Below are 22,747 nucleotides of genomic sequence, written 5' to 3' on the forward strand. Positions count from 1 at the left end.
AGTGTGTTTTCATGTAAAGCACAGTGTTCCTCTTCCCCAGGGGGGGGGGGTTCACTAGTGTGTACTCAATGTAGTGTCCCTTCCCAGACTAGTGGGGCAGAACCAGCATGGCTGTACTCCATTAAGGGAATGATTTCCACAGTCTCTACTAAATTATCTCGGACTATCTATGACTGAGTTTATGAAAAGAGACTCCGTACCCAAACCAGCTTCTTAGTCCCCTGCCTTATGTCCGCAAAAACATCCTTTCGCCCATATCCTGCAGTCTGACTCTGATGATGAAGGGTCAGACATGGAGGAGGGGGAGGTGGACTCAGAGGTGGGAGAGGGTACTCTGTCACAGGGAATAGAGGCTCTCATAGAGGCTGTCAGAGAAGTTCTGCAAATCCCTGATAAGATTCCTCACTCTCCTCTGTGACCTTGTTTTAATACAAAAAAAGAAATCCTCAGCCACTTTTCCTGTGTCAAAGGAACTAAATACCCCGTTTGAAGAACCGTGGGTTAATCCTGATAGGAAATTTCAAATCCTTAAAAGGTTGTTATCTTTTTTCCTCCTGAGGATAAGAAAAAATGGGAAAATCCACCGATAGTGGCTGCATCAGTATCCAGGCTTTCACGGAAAATTGTATTGTCTGTCCCGGGTGCAGCCTCCTGAAAGATGCGGCTGACCGCAAGATTGAGACTACGCTCAAATCTTTATATACAGCTGTGGGGGTTGCCCAGTGACCCACTATAGCATGCGGATGGATTACGTGAGCCATTGCTAAATGGACGGGTAACCTAATTTGAGGGGTTAGATACCTTACCTTACCTCAAGGGGAGATTGTTTTGCTCCTGCAACATATACAGGACTCTGCGAATTTTATGGTGGAAGCCAGAAAAGAGATAGGCTTGCTTAATGCACGCACTACAGCTATGGCAGTGTCTGCACGCAGGGGTCTATGGCTACGCCAGTGGACAGCGGATGCGGACTCCAGGAAAGGCGTGGAAGGCCTACCTTTCACAGGTGAGACCTTATTTGGAGATGAACTAGACAAATAGATCTTCAAAGCTACTGCGGGCAATTCCACATACCTTCCTTCTGCAGCCCCAGCTAGGAAGGCTTACACAGGTCCCAATTTACAGTCCTTTCGTACTGCCAAGTTTAGGGGCAAGCCCAAAGGTTCTTCTACCGCCACCAGAGGTGCTAGAGGTAAACCACGCAAACCAGCAACTGCTGGTTCACAGGAACAGGGCTCAAGCTCTGCTTCCTCAAAGCCTTCAGCATGACGGTGGACCGAGATTCCTGTAAGACTGGCAGGTGGGAGCCGGGCTAAAACTCTTCAGTCACATCTGGACAACATTGTGCCAAGATCCCTGGGTCATAGATCTTATTTCCCAGGGCTAGACTGGAGTTCCTGTAGCTCCCACATCAGATTCTTCAAATCAGGCTTACCAGCTCACAAGAAGCAAGTATAACTTTACAGAAAGCCATTCAAAAACTGGTACAGACCCAGGTCATTGTTCCAGTTCCACCTCATCTGCAAAACAAGGGGTACTATTCCAACTTGTTGTAGTACCGAAACTGGACAGTTCGGTGAGGCCGATTCTGAACCTCAAGTCGTTGAACCTGTACTTACGAGTGTTCAAATTCAAGATGTAGTCTTTGAGAGCGGTGATCTCGGGTATGGAGGAGGGGGAATTCCTAGTATCTCTGGATATCAAGGATGCGTACCTTTACATTCCGATCTGGCCGCCTCATCAGGCTTATCTACGATATGCACTGCAGGACTGTCACTACCAGTTCTAGGCCCTGCCATTTGGTCTCTTCACGACACAGAGAGTGTTCCTCAAAGTGATGGCAGAGATGATGTTTCTGCTCCGCAAACAGGGAGTGAACATAATTCCGTACCTGGACGATCTTCTGATAAAGGCACCGTCCAGGGAGCGGTTGTTGGACAGCATTGACCTCTCAACCAGACTACTTCTGGATCAAGTGTGGATTCTGAACCTACCAAAATCTCACCTGGAACCGACAGAGGCTTCCTTTCCTGGGAATGATACTGGACACAGAGTCTCAGAGAGTGTTCCTTCTCTTGGAAAATGCTATGGTAAACCAGTTGACGGTTCGGGCTGTCCTGATGCCAACCCGGATCTCTGCATTCACCTTCTGGGGAAAATGGTGGCCTCTTACGAGGCGCTTCAGGATGGAAGGTTTCATGCAAGGCCCTTCCAACTAGATCTATTGGACAAATGGTCCGGATCGCATCTTCACGTGCATCATAGGATCCAGCTGATGCCAAGAGCCAGGATCTCCCTTCTGTAGTGGCTACAGACTTCTCGTCGAGGGTCGGAGGTTTGGGATTCAGAATTGGATTCTGCTAACCACAGACGCCATCTACAACGCCCTTCTGCAGGCCTCATCTCTACTTCGGAATCAGGCCATTCAAGTCCAGTCGGACAATGTGACTGCGGTAACGTACATAAACCGACATGGTGGAACAAAATGCAGAGCAGCAATGTCAGAGGTGTCAAGAATTCTCCTCTGGGCGGAAAAACACGCCGTGGCGCTGTTGGTGGTCTTCATTCCGGGAGTATACAACTGGGAAGCAGACTTCCTCAGCAGACACTACTTGCACCCGGGGGATTGGTGCCTTCACCCGGATATCAACAAATCGACATGATGGCCTCTCAACTCAACAAGAAGCTCAAGCGAGATTGTTCCAGGTCGAGGGACCCACAAGCAGTGGCGGTAGATGCTCTGACAACTCCGTGGGTCTACCAGCTGGTGTACGTGTTTCCTCCACTTCCTCTGATCCCAAGAATTCTAAAAAGAATAAAAGGGAAAAGGTTCAAGCAATCCTCATTGCTCCGGACTGGCCACGACGGACCTTGTATGCGGATCTTCTTGAGATGCTGCTCGAAGATCCGTGGCCTCTCAATCTTCGTGAGAATCTTCTGCATTGATCTTCTGCAACAGTGCCCGTTTGTCTATCAATACTTACCGCTGCTACGTTTAACGGCATGGAAGTTGAACGGGTGATTCTAGCCAGGAAAAGGGATTCCTGACAAGGCCATACCGACTATGATCCAAGCCAGGAAGGGGGTAACGTCTAATATTACCACCGTAACTGGAGGAAATAGTTATCTTCTCTTGTTGTGAGAGCAGACAATATTGTGCGGTGGAGTTTCATCTGTGATGTTTCCTGCTTTTTCTGCAGTTGGGAGTGGATGTGAGCCTACGTCTAGGCTCCATAAAAGTCCAGATCTCGGCCTTGTCCATTTTCTTTCAGAAACAATTGGCTTCTCTCCCTGAGGTCCAGACGTTCTTGAAAGGTGTTCTGCACATCCAACCACCCTTTGTTCCTCCCAAAGCACCTTGGGATCTCAATTTGGTGCTGCAGTTCCTCCAATAGGACTGGTTTGAACCGTTACAGGATGTTGACGTAAAGTGCTTTACGTGGTAGACCGTCACACTGTTGGCCTTGGCTTCTGCATGACGTGTGTCGGAGCTAGGGGCGTTTTTTTTCTTCAATTTCTTTTTTATGTTATTTTCGGTATGCTGTTTGGGCAACCGCATACCAGCACCGTGGGAGTTAGGGGGATGAGGTGGGGGGGTCATCGACCTTGCGAGGTGCAGAGCCGCTAAGCAAACTGGTGACATTGCCAGTATAAATAATCACTGTAGCTCTGGCGCCATTGGAGAGGGCGGAGCTACCTCAGAGCGGGACCAGAGGCATTGTGGCACCTTCCTCTGCTTAATGCAGCCACAGACAGTGCACACAGCGCTTCCTGCCTCACATGACACGTTGGAAAACTGTTACAGGGTGTAGCAAAGGGGGAGGGCCGCTATTGTACACTATATGGGTCCTCTACAGGACAGACATTCTTAGTGTTGACTGTGATATAGTCAGCCTCACTGGGGCTGTGCAGCTAGAGGTGTGCTTGGTGACCTTCTCTCTGTGTGCCTCCTCTCACATACAGTAAGGACAAGTTTGAGATATATTACTGTCTGTGTTTATGTGTATGTTATTGTGCTTACTGTGAAACATGGGTTAAACACAAGCTGTGCAGTGTATGTCACACTAGATTCTCTCCAGTATCATCTGATTCTTTTTCTTGTGAATAATGTAGCCAATCTTCACAAATCAGTGAAGGGGCTGGAGGAGAGGGTCCAGAGCCTGCATGGCTAGGGTCTCTGAAAAATATGATGTCTGATATGTCATCCCAGCTCACTACTAATGTTCAGAAAACTCAGCTACTACAACAGGCTGTTGCACATTTAGCTGCTAGGACAGATGTTACACAGTCCCCCTCCTCTCATGTAGGACCACAGCATTTGGGACCTCTTTTGGCAAAGTTAAGCATATATACAGCTGGGCACTGTATGTATGTATGTATGAGCCCCCGCAAAAAAATTGCATATTTAAGCGGGACAGAAGCCCGCCGCCGAGGGGGCGGGGCTTCTTCCTCAGCACTCACCGGCGCCATTTTTTCTCCACAGCTCCGCTGAGAGGAAGCTCCCCAGGCTCTCCCCTGCAGATACACGGTAGAAGAGGGTAAAAAGAGAGGGGGGCACATAATTAGGCGCAAAAAGCAATATATACAGCAGCTACTGGGTTAACATTAAGTTACTGTGTTATTCTTGGGTTTATAGCGCTGGGGTGTGTGCTGGCATACTCTCTCTCTGTCTCTCCAAAGGGCCTTGTGGGGGAACTGTCTTCAGAGAGGGCATTCCCTGTGTGTGTGGTCTGTCGGTACGCTTGTGACGACATGTCTGATGAGGAAGGCTATGTGGAAGCAGAGCGGGAGCAAATGAATGTGGTGTCTTCGCCGATGGCGCCAACACCTGATTGGATGGATATGTGGAAGGTTTTAAATGATAACGTTAATTCCTTGCATAAAAAGTTAGAAAAAGCTGAAGCCTCGGGACAGTCAGGGTCCCATCCCGTGCCTGATCCTATGTCGCAGAGGCCGTCAGGGTCTCAGAAGCGCCCACTATCCCAAACTGTTGACACAGATACCGACATGGATTCTGACTCCAGTGTCGATTACGATGATGCAAAGTTACAGCCAAAATTGGCTAAATCCATCCGTTATATGATTATAGCAATTAAGGATGTGTTGCACATCACAGAGGAAACCCCAGTCCCTGACAAGAGGGTGCATATGTATGGGGAAAAGAAGCCGGAGGTAACCTTTCCCCCCTCACACGAGCTAAATGAGTTATGTGAAAAGGCTTGGGAATCTCCAGATGAAAAACTGCAGATTTCCAAAAGGATTCTTATGGCGTATCCTTTCCCGCCAACGGACAGGTTACGCTGGGAATCCTCCCCTAGGTTGGACAAAGCTTTAACACGCTTATCCAAGAAGGTAGCCCTGCCGTCACAGGATACGGCTACCCTCAAAGATGCTGCGGATCGCAAACAGGAGGTTACCCTGAAGTCCATTTATACACATTCAGGTACCTTACTGAGGCCGGCAATCGCGTCGGCCTTGGTGTGTAGTGCTGTAGCAGCATGGACGGATACCTTATCTGAGGAAATTGATACCTTAGACAAGGATACTGTATTGTTGACCCTGGGGCATATTAAAGACGCTGTCCTATATATGAGAGATGCTCAAAGAGACATTAGTCTACTGGGTTCTAGAATAAATGCTATGTCGATTTCTGCAAGAAGGGTCCTGTGGACTCTGCAATGGACAGGTGATGCCGACTCAAAAAGGCATATGGAGGTTTTACCTTACAAGGGTGAGGAATTGTTTGGGGAGGGTCTCTCGGACCTGGTCTCCACAGCTACAGCTGGAAAGTCAAATTTTTTGCCTTTTATTCCCTCACAGCCCAAGAGAGCACCGTATTATCAAATGCAGTCCTTTCGATCACAAAGAAACAAAGTCCGAGGTGCGTCCTTTCTTGCCAGAGGCAGGGGCAGAGGTAAGAAGCTGCACAACACGGCTAGTTCCCAGGAACAGAAGTCCTCCCCGGCCTCTACAAAATCCACCGCATGACGCTGGGGCTCCACAGGCAGAGCTAGGCCCGGTGGGGGCACGTCTTCGAAATTTCAGCCACAAGTGGGTTCACTCCCAGGTGGATCCCTGGGCAATAGAAATTGTGTCTCAGGGATACAAGCTGGAATTCGAAGAGATGCCCCCTCACCGATACCTCAAATCGGCCCTACCAGCGTCCCCCCACGAGAGGGAAATAGTGTTAACTGCAATTCACAAATTGTATCTTCAACAGGTGGTGGTCAAGGTTCCCCTCCTTCAACAGGGAAGGGGTTATTATTCGACCATGTTTGTAGTCCCGAAACCGGACGGTTCGGTCAGACCCATATTGAATTTAAAATCCCTGAACATATACCTGAAAAGGTTCAAGTTCAAGATGGAATCGCTGAGAGCAGTCATCGCAAGCCTGGAAGGGGGGGATTTTATGGTGTCCCTGGACATAAAGGATGCATACCTTCATGTCCCCATTAATCCACCTCATCAGGCGTACCTCAGATTTGTGGTACAGGAGTGTCATTACCAATTTCAGACGTTGCCGTTTGGTCTCTCCACGGCACCGAGAATATTTACCAAGGTAATGGCGGAAATGATGGTACTCCTGCGGAAGCAAGGGGTCACCATTATCCCGTACTTGGACGATCTCCTCATAAAAGCGAGATCAAGAGAGCAGTTGCTGAACAGCGTCGCACTTTCTCTGGAAGTGTTACGGCAACACGGCTGGATTCTGAATATTCCAAAGTCGCAATTGGTTCCTACGACTCGTCTGCCTTTCCTGGGCATGATTCTAGACACAGACCAGAAAAGGGTTTATCTCCCGATAGAGAAAGCTCAGGAACTAATGACACTGGTCAGGAACCTATTAAAACCAAAACAGGTGTCAGTACATCACTGCACTCGAGTCCTGGGAAAGATGGTGGCATCATACGAGGCCATTCCCTTCGGCAGGTTCCATGCGAGGACCTTTCAATGGGACTTACTGGACAAGTGGTCCGGATCACATCTTCAGATGCATCAGTTAATCACCCTATCCCCCAGGGCCAGGGTGTCACTCCTGTAGTGGCTGCAGAGCGCTCACCTTCTCAAGGGCCGCAGATTCGGCATTCAGGACTGGGTCCTGGTGACCACGGATGCAAGCCTCCGAGGTTGGGGAGCAGTCGCACAGGGAAGAAATTTCCAAGGTCTGTGGTCAAGTCAAGAGACTTGCCTTCACATCAACGTCCTGGAACTAAGGGCCATATACAACGCCCTACGTCAAGCGGAGACCCTGCTTCGCGACCAACCGGTTCTGATTCGGTCAGACAACATCACCGCAGTGGCTCATGTAAACCGACAAGGCGGCACAAGGAGCAGGATGGCGATGGCGGAAGCCACCAGAATTCTTCGCTGGGCGGAGAATCACGTAAGCGCACTGTCAGCAGTGTTCATCCCGGGAGTGGACAACTGGGAAGCAGACTTCCTCAGCAGACACGACCTCCACCCGGGAGAGTGGGGACTTCATCAGGAAGTCTTCGCACAGATTACAAGTCGGTGGGAACTGCCACAGGTGGACATGATTGCATCCCACCTCAACAAAAAGTTACAGAGGTATTGCGCCAGGTCAAGAGACCCTCAGCCGATAGCTGTGGACGCCCTGGTCACACCGTGGGTGTTCCAGTCGGTCTATGTATTTCCTCCTCTTCCTCTCATACCCAAGGTGCTGAGGATAATAAGAAAAAGAGGAGTGAGAACAATCCTCATTGTTCCAGATTGGCCACGAAGGACTTGGTATCCAGATCTGCAAGAAATGCTCACAGAGGACCCGTGGCCTCTTCCTCTAAGACAGGACTTGTTGCAACGGGGGCCCTGTCTGTTCCAAGACTTACCGCGGCTGCGTTTGACGGCATGGCGGCTGAACGCCGGATCCTAGCAGAGAAAGCATTCCGGATGAGGTCATTCCTACGCTGATAAAGGCTAGGAAGGACGTGACAGCTCAACATTATCACCGTATATGGCGAAAATATGTTGCTTGGTGTGAGGCCAGGAATGCTCCTACGGAGGAATTCCAGCTGGGCTGTTTCCTTCACTTCCTACAGTCCGGAGTGAATTTGAGCCTAAAATTGGGTTCCATTAAGGTCCAGATTTCGGCCCTATCCATTTTCTTTCAAAAGGAGTTGGGTTCTCTACCTGAAGTTCAGACGTTTGTAAAGGGAGTGCTGCATATTCAGCCTCCTTTTGTGCCTCCAGTGGCACCTTGGGATCTTAACGTGGTGTTGAGTTTCCTGAAATCCCACTGGTTTGAACCACTTAAAACGGTGGAGTTGAAATATCTCACGTGGAAGGTGGTCATGCTATTAGCCTTGGCTTCGGCTAGGCGTGTGTCAGAGTTGGCGGCTTTGTCACATAAAAGCCCCTATCTGGTTTTCCATGTGGATAGAGCAGAATTGCGGACCCGTCCACAATTTCTGCCGAAAGTGGTTTCATCTTTTCATATAAACCAACCTATTGTGGTGCCTGTGGCTACTACTGACTTGGAGGATTCCGAGTTGCTTGATGTGGTCAGGGCTTTGAAGGTTTATGTAGCCAGAACGGATAGGGTCAGGAAAACAGAGTCGTTGTGTATCCTGTATGCATCCAACAAGCTTGGTGCTCCTGCTTCAAAGCAAACTATTGCTCGCTGGATCTGTAACACGATTCAGCAGGCTCATTCTGCGGCTGGATTGCCGCTGCCAAAATCAGTTAAGGCCCATTCCACTAGGAAGGGTAGGCTCTTCTTAGGCGGCTGCCCGAGGGGTCTCGGCATTACAACTTTGCCGAGCGGCTACTTGGTCAGGTTCAAACACTTTTGCAAAGTTCTACAAGTTTAATACCCTGGCTGAGGAGGACCTCTTGTTTGCTCAATCGGTGCTGCAGAGTCATCTGCACTCTCCTGCCCGTTTGGGAGCTTTGGTATAATCCCCGTGGTCCTTATGGAGTCCCCAGCATCCACTAGGACGTTAAAGAAAATAAGATTTTACTTACCGGTAAATCTATGTCTCGTAGTCCGTAGTGGATGCTGGGCGCCCGTCCCAAGTGCGGACTTCTTCTGCAATGCTTGTATATAGTTATTGCTTCAATAAGGGTTATGTTATGGTTGCATCAGGGTTTGACCTGATGCTCTGTCGTTTGTCATGCTGTTAACTGGTTGTTTTCACATGTTATATGGTGTGGCTGGTATGAATCTTGCCCTGGATTACCAAAATCCTTTCCTTGTACTGTCAGCTCTTCTGGGCACAGTTTCTCTAACTGAGGTCTGGAGGAGGGGCATAGAGGGAGGAGCCAGTGCACACCAGAACCTAAATTCTTTCTTAAAGTGCCCATGTCTCCTGCGGAGCACGTCTATCCCCACGGTCCTTACGGAGTCCCCAGCATCCACTACGGACTACGAGAAATAGATTTACCGGTAAGTAAAATCTTATTTTTCTCTAACGTCCTAGAGGATGCTGGGACTCCGTAAGGGCCATGGAGATTATACCAAAGCTCCCAAACGGGCGGGAGAGTGCGGATGACTCTGCAGCACCCACTGAGCAAACAGGAGGTCCTCCTCAGCCAGGGTATCAAACTTATAGAACTTTGCAAAGGTGTTTGACCCCGACCAAGTAGCAGCTCGGCACAGCTGTAGTGCCGAGACCCCACGGCAGCCGTCCAAGAAGAGCTCACCTTCCTAGTAGAATGGGCCTTAACCGATTTTGGTAATGGCAATCCTGCCGTAGAATGCGCCTGCTGAATCGTGTTACAGATCCAGCGAGCAATAGTCTGCTTTGAAGCAGGGCCGCCAACCTTGTTGGCTGCATACAGGACAAACAGTGCTTCTGTTTTTCTGATCCTAGCCGTTTTGGCCACGTAAATTTTCAAAGCCCTGACCACATCAAGGGACTCTGAATCCTCCAAGTCACGCGTAGCCACAGGCACGACAATAGGTTGGTTCATATGAAAGGATGAGACCACCTTAGGCAGAAATTGAGGACGGGTCCGCAATTCCGCTCTATCCATATGGAAAACCAGATAGGGGCTTTTATGTGATAAAGCCGCCAATTCCGAACTCGCCTAGCCGAAGCCAAGGCTAACAACATGACCACCTTCCAGGTGTGATATTTTAACTCCACTGTCTTAAGTGGTTCAAACCAATGTGACTTCAGGAAACTTAACACCACTTAAGGTCCCAAGGCGCCACCGGAAGTACAAAAGGAGGCTGAATATGCAGTACTCCCTTCACAAAAGTCTGTACTTCAGTTAATGAGGCCAATTCCTTTTGAAAGAAAATGGATAAGTCCGAAATCTGAACTTTAATGGAGCCTAATTTTAGGCCCAAAATCACTCCAGTTTGTAGGAAGTGAAGAAAACGGCCCAGGTGGAATTCTTCCGTAGGAGCATTCCTGGCCTCACACCAAGAAACATATTTTCTCTATATTCGGTGATAATGTTTAGATGTCACGTCCTTCCTAGCCTTTTAGTGTAGGAATGACCTCATCCAGGATACCTTTTTCCGCTAGGATCCGGCGTTCAACCGCCATGTTGTCAAACGTAGCCGCGGTAAGTCTTGGAACAGACAGGGATCTCTTTGTAACAAGTCCTGCCTTAGAGGAAGCGGCCACGGATCTGCTGTGAGCATTTCTTGCAGATCCGGATACCAGGTCCTTCGTGGCCAATCTGGAGCATTGAGAATTGTTCTCACTCCTTACTTTATTATTATCCTCAACACCTTGGGTATGAGAGAAGGGGAGGAAACAAATATACCAACTGGAACACCCACGGTGTCACTAGGGCGTCCACAGTTACCACCTGAGGGTCTCTCGACCTGGCGCAATACCTTTGTAGCTTTTTGTTGATACGGGATGCCATCATGTCTATTTGGGGTAGTCCCCACCGACTTGCAGTCTACGCGAAGACCTCCTGATGAAGTCCCCACTCTCCCGGATGCAGATCGTGTCTGCTGAGGAAGTCTGCTTCCCTGTTGTCCACTCCCGGTATGAACACTGCTGACAGAGCGCTTACATGATTCTCCGCCCAGCGAAGAATTCTGGTGGCTTCCGCCATTGCCACTCTGCTCCTTGTGCCGCCTTGGCGGTTTACATGAGCTACTGTGGTGATGTTGTCTGACTGGATCAGAACTGGTCGATTGCGAAGTAAGATCTCCGCTTGACGTAGGGCGTTGTATATGGCCCTTAGTTCCAGGATGTTGATGTGAAGACAAGTCTCTTGACTTGACCAAAGTCCTTGGAAATTTCTTCCCTGTGTGACTGCTCCCCAACCTCGGAAGCTCGCGTCTATGGTCACCAGGATCCAGTCCTGAATGCCGAACCTGCGGCCCTATAGAAGGTGAGCACTGTTTAGCCACCACAGGAGAGATACCCTGGCCCTGAAGGAGAGGGTGATCAACTGATGAATCTGTAGATGTGAACCGGACCACTTGTCCAGTAGGTCCCATTTGAAAGTCCTCGCATGGAACCTGCCGAAGGGAATGTTTTTTCCCGGACTCGGGTGCAGTGATGCACTGACACGTGTCTTGGTTTCAATAAGTTCCTGACCAGAGTCATGAGTTCCTGGGCCTTCTCTCTCCGAAGGTAAACCCATTTCTGGTCCGTATCCAGAACCATACCCAAGAAGGGCAGATTAGTCATAGGAACCAACTGTGACTTCGGGATATTGAGAATCCAGCCGTGTTGCTGTGACACCTTCAGCGAAAGTGACACGCTGTTCAACAACTGCTCTTTTGATCTCGCCCTTATAGGAGATCGTCCAAGTATGGGATAACTGTGACTCCTTGCTTGCGTAGGAGCACCATCATTTCCGCCAATTACCCTGAAATTGGTAATGACAATACTGTACCGCAATTCTCAGGTACGCCTGATGGGGTGGATAAATGGGAACATGAAGGTATGCAGCCTTTATGTCTAGATACACCATCAAATCCCCCCTTCCCAGGCTGGCCATGATCGCTCTGAGCGATTCCACTTTAAATTTGAACCTTTTCCAGTATAGGTTCAGAGTTTTTAATTTTAAAATAGGTCTGACCGAACCGTATGGTTTCGGGACTACAGCCAAGGTTGAGTAATATCCCCTTTCTTGTTGCAGGAGGGGAACCTTGATCACCACCTGTTGGAGATACAATGTGTGAATTGTATTTAATATTATCTCCCTTTCTGGGGGAGAAACCGGTAGGTCCGATAAGGAAAACCGGCGAGGAGGCACCTTTCGAATTCCAGCTTGTAACCCCGAGAACAATTTTTTATTGCCCCGGGATCCACCTGTGAGTGAACTCAGATGTGGCTGAAGAGTCGAAGACGTGCTCCCCCTGGGACGGACTCCCTTAGCGGAGCTCCCGCGTCATGCGGTGGATGTAGTAGAGGCCGGGGAGGACTTCCGTTCCTGGGAACTAGCTGTGCCCTTACCTCTGGTAAGAAAGGACGCTCCTCGTACTTTCTTGTTGTTCTGCGACCGAAAGGACTGCATTTGATAATGTCGTGCTTTCTTAGTCTGTGAGGGAATATAAGGCAAAAGATCAGAATTACCAGCTATAGCTGTGGAGACCAGGTCCGAGAGCCCTTCTCCACACAATTCCTCAGCCTTGTAAGGTAAACCCTCCATATGCCTCTTTTAGTCGGCATCACCTGTCCATTGCATGTTCCACAGGACACGTCTAGCAGAAATCGACATAGCGTTGATTCTAGAACCCAGTAGACTAACGTCTCTTTGCACATGTCTTATATATATATATATATATATATATATATATGTATATGTATGTATGTATATATATGTATGTATATATATGTATGTGTGTGTATATATATGTATATATGTATGTGTATATATATATATATATATATATATATATATATATATATATATATATATAATATGGAAGTTGGTATGGTCGGCACTCCCCGAATGAAAAAACAACTGCCCTGGTGCCCTCCTTTGTAGAGATACAGAGAAAGCAATGTCCTTATAGAGAGGGGTACGTCCACTCCCAATAATAAAGGAACAGGCGGCACTCCAAGGGTCTTGTGAAAAACAAACTTATATTCAGAACAATAAATCAAGTAAGTGGCATATTATATGCCACTTACTTGATTTATTGTTATGAATATAAGTTTGTTTTTCACAAGACCCTTGGAGTGCCGCCTGTTCCTTTATTATTGGGAGTGGACGTACCCCTCTCTATAAGGACATTGCTTTCTCTGTATCTCTCTCTCTCTCTCTCTCTCTCTCTATCTCTATCTCTATCTATATACATATCTATATATATATATATATATATATATATATATATATATATATATATATATATATACAGGTGTATGTTTCATATACACCTTATACACACAGCCTGAAGGTCATTTAATACAATATTTTTAATAACTTTGTGTATTAAACAAAGTTTGTGTACATTGAGTCATCAAAAAACCAAGGTTTCACTAACTCACTCTCACTCAAAAAAGTCCGTATTTCGGAATATTTGGATATGGGATACTTAATCTGTGTGTGTGTGTGTGTGTGTGTGTGTATATATATGTATATATATATATATATGTGTATATATATATATATATATATATATATATATATATATATATATATATATATATATATTATCTATCTATATACAGGTTGAGTATCCCTTATCCAAAATGCTTGGGACCAGAGGTATTTTGGATATCGGATTTTTCCGTATTTTGGAATAATTGCATACCATAATGAGATATCATGGTGATGGGACCTAAATCTAAGCACAGAATGCATTTATGTTTCATATACACCTTATACACACAGCCTGAAGGTCATTATAGCCAGTATTTTTTATAACTTTGTGCATTAAACAAAGTGTAGTGTGTCTACATTCACACAATTCATTTATGTTTCATATACACCTTATACAAACAGCCTGAAGGTCATTTAATACAATATTTTTAATAACTTTGTGTATTAAACAAAGTTTGTGTACACTGAGCCATCAGAAAACAAAGGTTTCACTATCTCACTCAAAAAAGTCCGTATTTCGGAATATTCCGTATTTCGGATATTTGGATATGGGATACTCAACCTGTATATATATATCTATCTATCTATATATATATATCTATATCTATCTATCTATCTATATATAATATAATATATTTATATCTGTCCTCGTTGCCTTCCGCAAAATGCTGCCAAACTGCTGGATATAAGGAGGATTTCGGCTGCACTCAGGAAAATAAAGAACACAGACGCAGCCACTTAAAGCAAGCCAACGTTTCAATGCTGTCGCATTTTCGTCAGGGCAGTAACAAAATATAAAAACACTCGCCATTATATGTGCTCCCCTCACCATCAAAGCCCGCGCCGCCGGCTCCACTTCCGGTAGGCTGACGCTTTCCAATGACGTCACCCAGTGCGCCCATCACCATGGAGACAATTGATACACTGGCAAAATACAGTACAATGCGTAGCATAATGATACAATGCTATACAAACAATCTGCTTTCACAGTAAGAATACGCTAACTGCTGGATACAAAGAAAATATACAGGATACACTCCGAAGTTTCAAAGAAAACTATTAAAGCCTGACTGCTCATTTAACCCACGAGGATTAAGTGCATCCAATAAAAATATCCATCTCGATTCACGTTGTAACAATATATATATATTGGGGACAATGACATGGTATCCTTATCTAGGGTTTCAATCTCCGCTGATAAGGTATCTGTCCACGCTGCTACAGCGCTATAGACCCATGCCGACACAATCGCCGGTCTGAGTAGTGTACCAGAATGTGTGTAAATGGACTTCAAAGTACTTTTACTGTATGCTATCTGCAGGATCCCTGAGGATAGCTGTTAAGTCAGCGCTACCTTTTTGGGTAACGTGTCAATGCCTTGTACACCCTAAGGGGAAGATTCACATCGTATCCTGGCCCCATTAGGGAAAGGATACTCCCTGAGAATTATTTTTGGGAAGCTGCAGCTTCTTGTCTGGAGATTCCCGCTCTTTTTCTCATGAGAGGAGGGAAATTTACCTCAGCTTTCTTCCCCTTAAACATGTGTACCCTCGTGTCAGGGACAGATGAGTCATCAGTGATATGCAAAACATCTTTTATTACAATAATCATATATTGAATACTTTTCTGCCAGTTAAGGCTGTACTTTGCATTATCATAGTAGACACTGGAGTCAGACTCCGTGTCGATATCAGTGTCTATTATTTTGGATAGTGAGTGTTGTGAGACTCTGAAGGTCTCTGTGACATAGGGACAGACATGGGTAGATTCCCTGTCTGTTCTCTAATCTTTTGTGTAATAAATTCATCTTAGCACTTAATTTCACATATCCAATCAGGTGTCGGCGTTGTCGACGGAGACATCACACACACACACACACACACACACACACTGGCTCCATCTCCTCCTTAGGAGAGCCTTTTACCTCAGACATGTCGACACACACGTACCGACACACCACACACTCAGGGAATGCTCTTCTGAAGACAGTTCCCCGACAAGGCCCTTTGGAGAGACAGAGAGAGAGTATGCCAGCACACACCCGAGCGCAATATGACCCAGGAAAAACACAGCAATATAATGTTTACCCCGTAGCGCTGTTATTATTATCTGCGCCGAATTATGTGCCCGCCCTCTTCTTTAAAACACTCTTCTACCATGGTATAAGCAGGGGAGAGTCCGGGGAGCTTCCTCTCAGCGTTGCTGTGGAGAAAAACATGGCGCTGGTGAGTGCTAAAATTGGTGGGGGCTCATGCATATATACAGTGTCCAGCTGTATATATGCTCTCTTTTGCCAAATAAGAGGTTTATATTGCTGCCCAGAGCTCCTGAAATGCACCCAGCTCCTCTGGGCACAGTATCAAACTGAGGTCTGGAGGAGGTGCATAGAGGGAGGAGCCAGTGCACACCCAGAGTCAAAGTCTTTCTTAAAGTGCCCATGTCTCCTGCGGAGCCCGTCTATCCCCATGGTCCTTACGGAGTCCCAGCATCCTCTAGGACGTTAGAGAAAAGTTTTTGCGCACTTTCCCATTTGCTCCTGAAGGTAGGAAATTTTAGGAGGAACCCCCAGGGGTTGATGTATCAGTTTCTCGACTGTCCAAAAAGGTGGTGCTGCCTGCCCTGGGCTCCTTTACCATAAAGGATCCTGGGGATAGCAAAATAGAAGCTACACTCAAATCTATTTTACATGGCAGCAGGTGTATCGCAAAGGCCGGTCATTTCGGGTTGCTGGATGACCCATGCCATTCATTCATGGGCCTCTCAAATTCAGGAGGGCCTCTCTGGGGCTATGCCCCTGGTCAATATTGTGACCCTCCTAAAGCACATTCAGGACACTACACGTGTCCTCTGTGATTCCCTTAAGGAGATGGGGAACATTAATGCTAGGACCTCTGCCATGGCAGTGTCTGCGCGCAGGGCCTTGTGGTTGCATCAGTGGATAGCGGATGCGGAATCCAAACGCAGTGTGGAATCCCTCCCCTTTTCAGGGGATTGGCTCTTTGGGGTTGAATTGGATACATGGTTTTCCAAAGTTACGGCTGAAAAATCCACGTTTCTCCCCTCTGGGTCCCCGCTGGCAAGACGCTCCTACCCAGGACCATCTTTACAGTCCTTTCGGTCTCGCATATTTCAATATAAGGCCAGAGGTGCTTCCAATGCGACTAGAGGCACCAGACGTAAGTCAAGAGAGCCTGCAAGCACCAGCTCTCAGGAACAGACCACCAGTTCTGCTTCCACTAAGACCTCAGCATGACTGTACCCACCCACCCTGAGGGGATCTCGAGGTGGGAACTCGACTGCGTCACTTCAGCCGCGTCTGGGAGGCTTCCTGCCAGGATATTTGGGTCATGAATTTTGTTTCTCAAGGTTACAAGCTGGAGTTCGACAGTGCTCCTCTCCAACGGTTTTTCAAAAATCTTACCAGCTTTGGAAGATATGCAGGTTACGTTGCAACAGGCCATCCTAAAGTTGGTCCAGTCCCACGTCATTGTTCCAGTACCAACACCACAACGAGGCAAGGGTTATTACCCCAACCTATTTGTGGTACCGAAACCGGACGGTTCGGTAAGGCCCATTTTGAATCTAAAGTCCTTGAATACTTACCTGAAGGTGTTCAAGTTCTAAATGGAATCCTTGCGAGCAGTGATTGCGGGACCTGGAAGAACAGGAATTCATGGTTTCCTTGGATATCAAGGACACCTACCTCCGTATTCCGATTTGGCCACCTCATCAGGCGTTCCTGAGGTTTGCCCTCCTGGACAGTCGCTACCAATTCAGGCACTGGCCTTCGGCCTGTTCACAGCTCAGAGGGTGTTCACAAAGGTGATGGTGGAGATGATATTCCAGCACCGGGTCCAGGGAGTCAATATTGTCCCTTACCTGGACGATATTCTGATCAAAGCAAGATCCAGGGAGCTTTTGTTGCTCCATATCAACCGCACTATCCAACTTCTGTCATGGACCATTTGCTCAGGAGATCCAGCTTAAAAGTCCTAGCATGGAACCTCCCATATTGGATCGCCTCGTATGAGGCGACCATCTTTCCCAACAATCTTGTAAAAAGATGGATGGACACTTGAGTAGGTTGGAGCACCATGCGGACCATCTCCTGAAGTGTTCTCACCTTGTCCTCTGGTAGGAACACCTTCTTGGTCACAGTATCCAGCAACGTCCCCAGGAACAGGAGCCGCTGAGTCGGCTCCAGGTGGGACTTCTGTAAGTTGAGGATCCACCCATGTCCGTTGAAGACCCTTGGCCCCTACCTCTCAGAAGAGATAGTCTTCAACAAGTACCTTTCGTCTACCCGGACTTAATGCGCCTTCATTTGATGGCATGGAGGTTGAGCGGAACATCCTAGCTCACAACGGCTTTTCCAAAAAGGTTATTGATACCATGGTTCAGGTCCGGAAGCCTGTGACATCAAAAAATTATCATATCTGGAGATAATGTCTCTTGGTGCGAGGAATGAACGTATCCGCTTGCGGAGTTCCACTTGGGACATTTCTAAAGTTTCCTGCAGGCTGGTGTGGATAAGGGCTTACATCTGGGTTCCATTAAGGTTCAGATTTCAGCTCTCTCCATTTTCTTCCAGATGAAAATGGTAGTGTTGCTAGAAGTTCAGACCCTCTTGCAGCGGGTACTCCACATACAACCTCCTTTTGTGCCGCCTACCGCACCCTGGGATTTGAATATAGTGTTGGAATTTCTACAGTCCTCCTGGTTTGAACCTCTGATGACGGTAGAAGACAAGTACCTCACGTGGAAGACACTGATGTTACTGGCCCTGGCTTCTGCTCGACGTGTCTCATAATTGGGGGCCTTGTCGTGTAAAAGTCCGTACTTGGTCTTTTACGAGGACAGAGCGGAGCTCCGGACTAGACACCAGTTCCTGCCGAAGGTTGTCTCTGCGTTTCACCTGAATCAACCTATTGTGTTTCCGTCCAGTTCTGATACTTCTGTTCCTCCGGAGGCATTTGATGCTGTGCGTGCCTTGAAAATCTGTCAAATGAACAGCTCGGATTGGCAAGACTGGTTCCTTGTTCGTGCTCTATGATGCGCAGAAAAAAGGTTGTCCTTCTTCGAAGCAGTCCATTGTTCGTTGGATTAGGCTTACTATCCATGTGTCGGTAGCCTTACCTGTTCCTACGTCTCTGAAGGCCCACTCTACTAGATCAGTGGGCTCTTCCTGGGCGGCTGCCCGTGGAGTCTTGGCCTTGCAACCATGCCGAGCTGCTACCTGGTTGTGGAAGAACACCTTTGTTGAGTTCTACAAATTTGATACCCTGGCAAAAGATGATACCCAGTTTGGGCTGTCGGTGCTGCAGCAGTTTCTGCATGTTCCCGCCCATTCTGGAAGCTTTGGGACATCCCCATCGTACTAGTTTCCCTAATATCCCTTATGGATGCTAGAGAAAATAGGATTTTAATTACCTACCGGTAAATCCTTTTCTTGTAGTCCATAAGGGGTATTGGGTGCCCGCCTCAGTGCGTTGACTTTTCTGCAGGTTCTCTTTTATGTGGTTACCTGTTAAGCTGTTAACAGCCGTTGCTGGTCGTATGTTAGTGGTGTGCTGGTTTATAAATCTCACCACTCTGTTGTCATGTTTCATTCTCTCATATATGTCCTTTCTCCTTCGGGCACGTTTTTACCTTTAACTACCTGTGGGAGGGGGCATAGAGGGGAGGAGCCAGCACACCCAGTGAAGAAATTAAAATTGCACCGGCTCCTTTGGACTCCATCATACTAGATTCCCCAATATCCCTTATGGACTACAAGAAAAGGATTTACCGGTAGGTAATTCAAATCCAAATTTCTTATTTTTGTTTTTGTATTGCAGTCATTTAATAGTGTGTTTTTTGTTTTTGTTTTTTTTAATGCCCATTTTCAGAGGCTGCCACCATTTGAGACTTTCTCCCAAGGTCCAACCCTACAGTTTACCCTAAGATGGACGAGTGATGCAACAGATAAATCCACTGCACCCATTGCTAAACCTTTGGCAACCCGTAACTCTGAAAGTGCTCCCCAAGAGCACAAGCCAGTTGCTGTTAAACCCATGCAGACTATAGGTAAGGATCAAACTTTATCTTGTATTAGCGGTGCTTTGTGATCCAAAGTCTAGATGAAACATGTCCAATATAAGGTTTTCATTCTGTGTGGTCCATTTTGTATTTCCATCCTACCATTATACGTAGGCTGTTGCACTTCTCCTTTCTAGGGATCATGTATGCAGCTCATTTGAAGACAGGTAAAGAGGGTCTCTAGGCTTCTAATTTACAGAGACTTGACTTGTTCTGTGTGAGTGTGAATGGGCATGAAAAGAATGTGTGTGTGAATATACAGGGCTGGCTTGGGTGGTAATGTACACATCAATTTTTGAGTGCGTAAATTTACTGAAGTGATAAATCTGCATATCATAAGGCCAGGAAAACTTTTCTTATGCTAGAAATAAAGTTATGAAACCAAATTTCTTTCCAGGTTGGCTACCTAGATATCCCCCAGAACTCATTGTTATTGCCTGTTGATGAGATTGCTTGTTAGCTCAATGGGGAAGCCAGCACTTAATTATATCAACAATAATAAAATAAATTATTTTCTTCCTTCACTAGGGGACACAGGGAAACACTTAGTTATAGCATGGAGAAGAGTGTCTGGGCACCAAATAGCTTGGTTTTTTTTTCCAGCAGCCCTAGACAACCATGGTACAGACATAACACAACTTTGCATGTTCTGACATGGACATCTACACAATGGGCCTGATTCCCATGTGCGTGGAGTTGCTATTACTGCTTACATGGAAGCAGCAGTGATAGAACTAATATGTTCATGCATAAGGAGGAGTCACTGTACAGAGAAGGGCAACTAAAATGGTGCATGGCCTACCGCACAAAACGTACTTGTAAAGATTAAAATATCTTAATATGTATAGTTTGGAGCAGAGTGAGAAAGGGGGACATGATATAAACTTTGATATGTAAAGGGTTTTAACAAGGTACAAGAGGTAAATGGAAGTATTAGAACACAAGGACATGCTCAAACTGGAGGGAGGTAGATTAAGGGGAATTTTTAGTTTACATTACTTCACATGAGGGGTAGTGGTAGAGGCTAAGACAGTAGCGCAATTTAAACATGCATGGGATAGACCTAAATCTCTTTACAAAGAAATAAGGATCAAATAGGGTTCGAGGTAACAATATGGTTTAAAAGGGACAGACTAATGGGCCAAATTGTTCTTATCTGCTGTCAAAAGAGAAATAGCAAATAAAACCCCACATAAAAAAATCATGGTACTAATAGCCAACAATATGTGATATAGCCCATCATTTCAGGCAGCAACTGGTACTTTTTTAATATGAGTTCATACACTTATACAAGTGGTGATAGGGAGTGGATATAATGACTATAAACAAGAAGAATGGTTATAGGACTTGTCTCAACTTCAGTACACTTCTTTTTGTTGGGTAACTGAGTAGAATCAGGATGGGTTTTGCTCTTTGCAACCCACTTTTTTAGTTTTAGAAAACCCATTGACCATAGGGTTGATTATTGAGAATGAAAACTTGTTTTGAAAATGTATAATGAATGTACTTTCCCCCCCCCCCCCCCTTTCTTTCTTTCTTATACCAGCAGAGAAAATCAATACAGGTCATACAGGCCGTAAGATATATACAAAACATATAAGAGAAGGGTAAATTCTGAAGGATGTACAATGAGACCAAATGTACCTGACAATAAACGTAGAACAGCCTGGAAAGGCAATGACCCAAGAAATCTATCAAACTGTGACACAGTAGGGTGTAACAACTTCAAGACCGTGTATCTCAGGGTATAAACTATAGGAGAGCTGACAAATTTTTGATCTGGGTTTGAAAATGGTGAACAGCAGAGTGAGGGGCTGTTTAGGCAGGTAGAGAGAAGAGATCCATTTTTTTTCTAAATAGAGCTTGGTTACTGTCAGAAAAATAATGAAATGGGCAATTGGAAAAATACTACAGCTCTGTATTTCTTATTTAGATGGAAGAAAAAACAACTATTGAAATAAGCCATAATGCTATCCAAGAGGATGCCGTTATAATGCAGACAGCCAACATATTACCGGCAAGCGGAATGCTGACACCTGCCCGTAATTCCCGCTCGGTTGGTGGACCACGCCACCAACTGAGTGGGAATACAACCTGTGGCGAGCGTAGCTCACCACCGGGGGCTCGAAGCGTGCGAGGCGACTTGCTACCGGTACACCGGCGGATGGGATGCCGCTGTCAGTATACTGGCAGCCGGCATCCCTTCAGCCGGTATATCATACTCATTCCCTATCCAAGAATTTAATTATCATTCTCTTACGTCCTAGAGGATGCTGGGGTCCACATTAGTATCATGGGGTATAGTCGGGTCCACCAGGAGCCATTGGTACTTTAAGAATTTGAGAGTGTGGGCTGGCTCCTCCCTCTATGCCCCTCCTACCAGACTCCGTTTAGAAAATGTGCCCGGAGTTGCCGGTCACAGCTAGGGGAGCTCTACAGAGCTTTTCTAGTAAAGTTTAGCTTAGAGTTATTTATTTTACAGGGAGGCTGCTGGCAACAGCCTCCCTGCAACGAGGGACTAAGGGGGGAGCAGTGTCTGCCCTGCGAGGTCTGAGCCACTATCTCCGCTGACAGGACACTGAGCTTCTGAGGGGATAGATCGTTCCCCGCCACAGGGGATCGCTCACGCCAGCAGCATGCCGCCACTCCATTACAGAGCTGAAGATCAGTGGCGAGTGAGTCACCGAACCTCTTAGCAAGCGGGGGGCAGGTGTGAAGATGGCAGCATCAGGGTAGGAGCGCAGTATTAACTACGCTCTGGAGGCTCAGCGGTACATAGTGCGGCGCTGTGAGGGGCGCCCTGAGCCAGCGCCTACACCCTACACTGGTCACACAGCCTGTCGGGGTCCCGGGATCTCAGCCAGCATAAATCCTCAGGCAAGTGTAATCCTAGGAAGAGCGGGAAGACAGCACCATTTTGGGGGCGGAGCTTCTCAGAGCGTACTCAGCAGCGTTCAGTGCCATTTTCCTGCCTGCACAGCGCTGTCCAGGAAGAGCAAGTCCCTCCAAGGCAACTCCAGCTATCTTTCGCTGTACTAGGGGGTTGTAGAAGGGGAAAGGCTGCAAAACGACTGTGTAACTTTATTAAGGTGCACAGTCAGCGCTGATAGGGGGTCTCCCTTTATATTAAAAGCGCTGTGTGGGTTGGCTCCAATCTCTGTGTCTCTAGACATTCTTGGGGGTG

General features: G+C 46.8%; 1 protein-coding gene across 3 annotated transcripts in view; it reads left to right on the forward strand.

The window, feature by feature from the left end:
• SUZ12 (SUZ12 polycomb repressive complex 2 subunit) overlaps positions 1-22,747 on the forward strand; it is a 296,912-nt gene that overhangs the window by 154,123 nt on the left and 120,042 nt on the right. For all 3 annotated transcript variants that reach the window (XM_063960868.1, XM_063960869.1, XM_063960870.1), the window contains one exon: positions 19,374-19,551. In XM_063960868.1, coding sequence (XP_063816938.1) covers positions 19,374-19,551 — 178 coding nt within the window. The remainder of the gene's footprint in view (positions 1-19,373; positions 19,552-22,747) is intronic.

This window comes from Pseudophryne corroboree, chromosome 3 (assembly GCF_028390025.1).
Source record: "Pseudophryne corroboree isolate aPseCor3 chromosome 3, aPseCor3.hap2, whole genome shotgun sequence".
In the NCBI taxonomy this organism is placed as follows: domain Eukaryota; kingdom Metazoa; phylum Chordata; class Amphibia; order Anura; family Myobatrachidae; genus Pseudophryne; species Pseudophryne corroboree.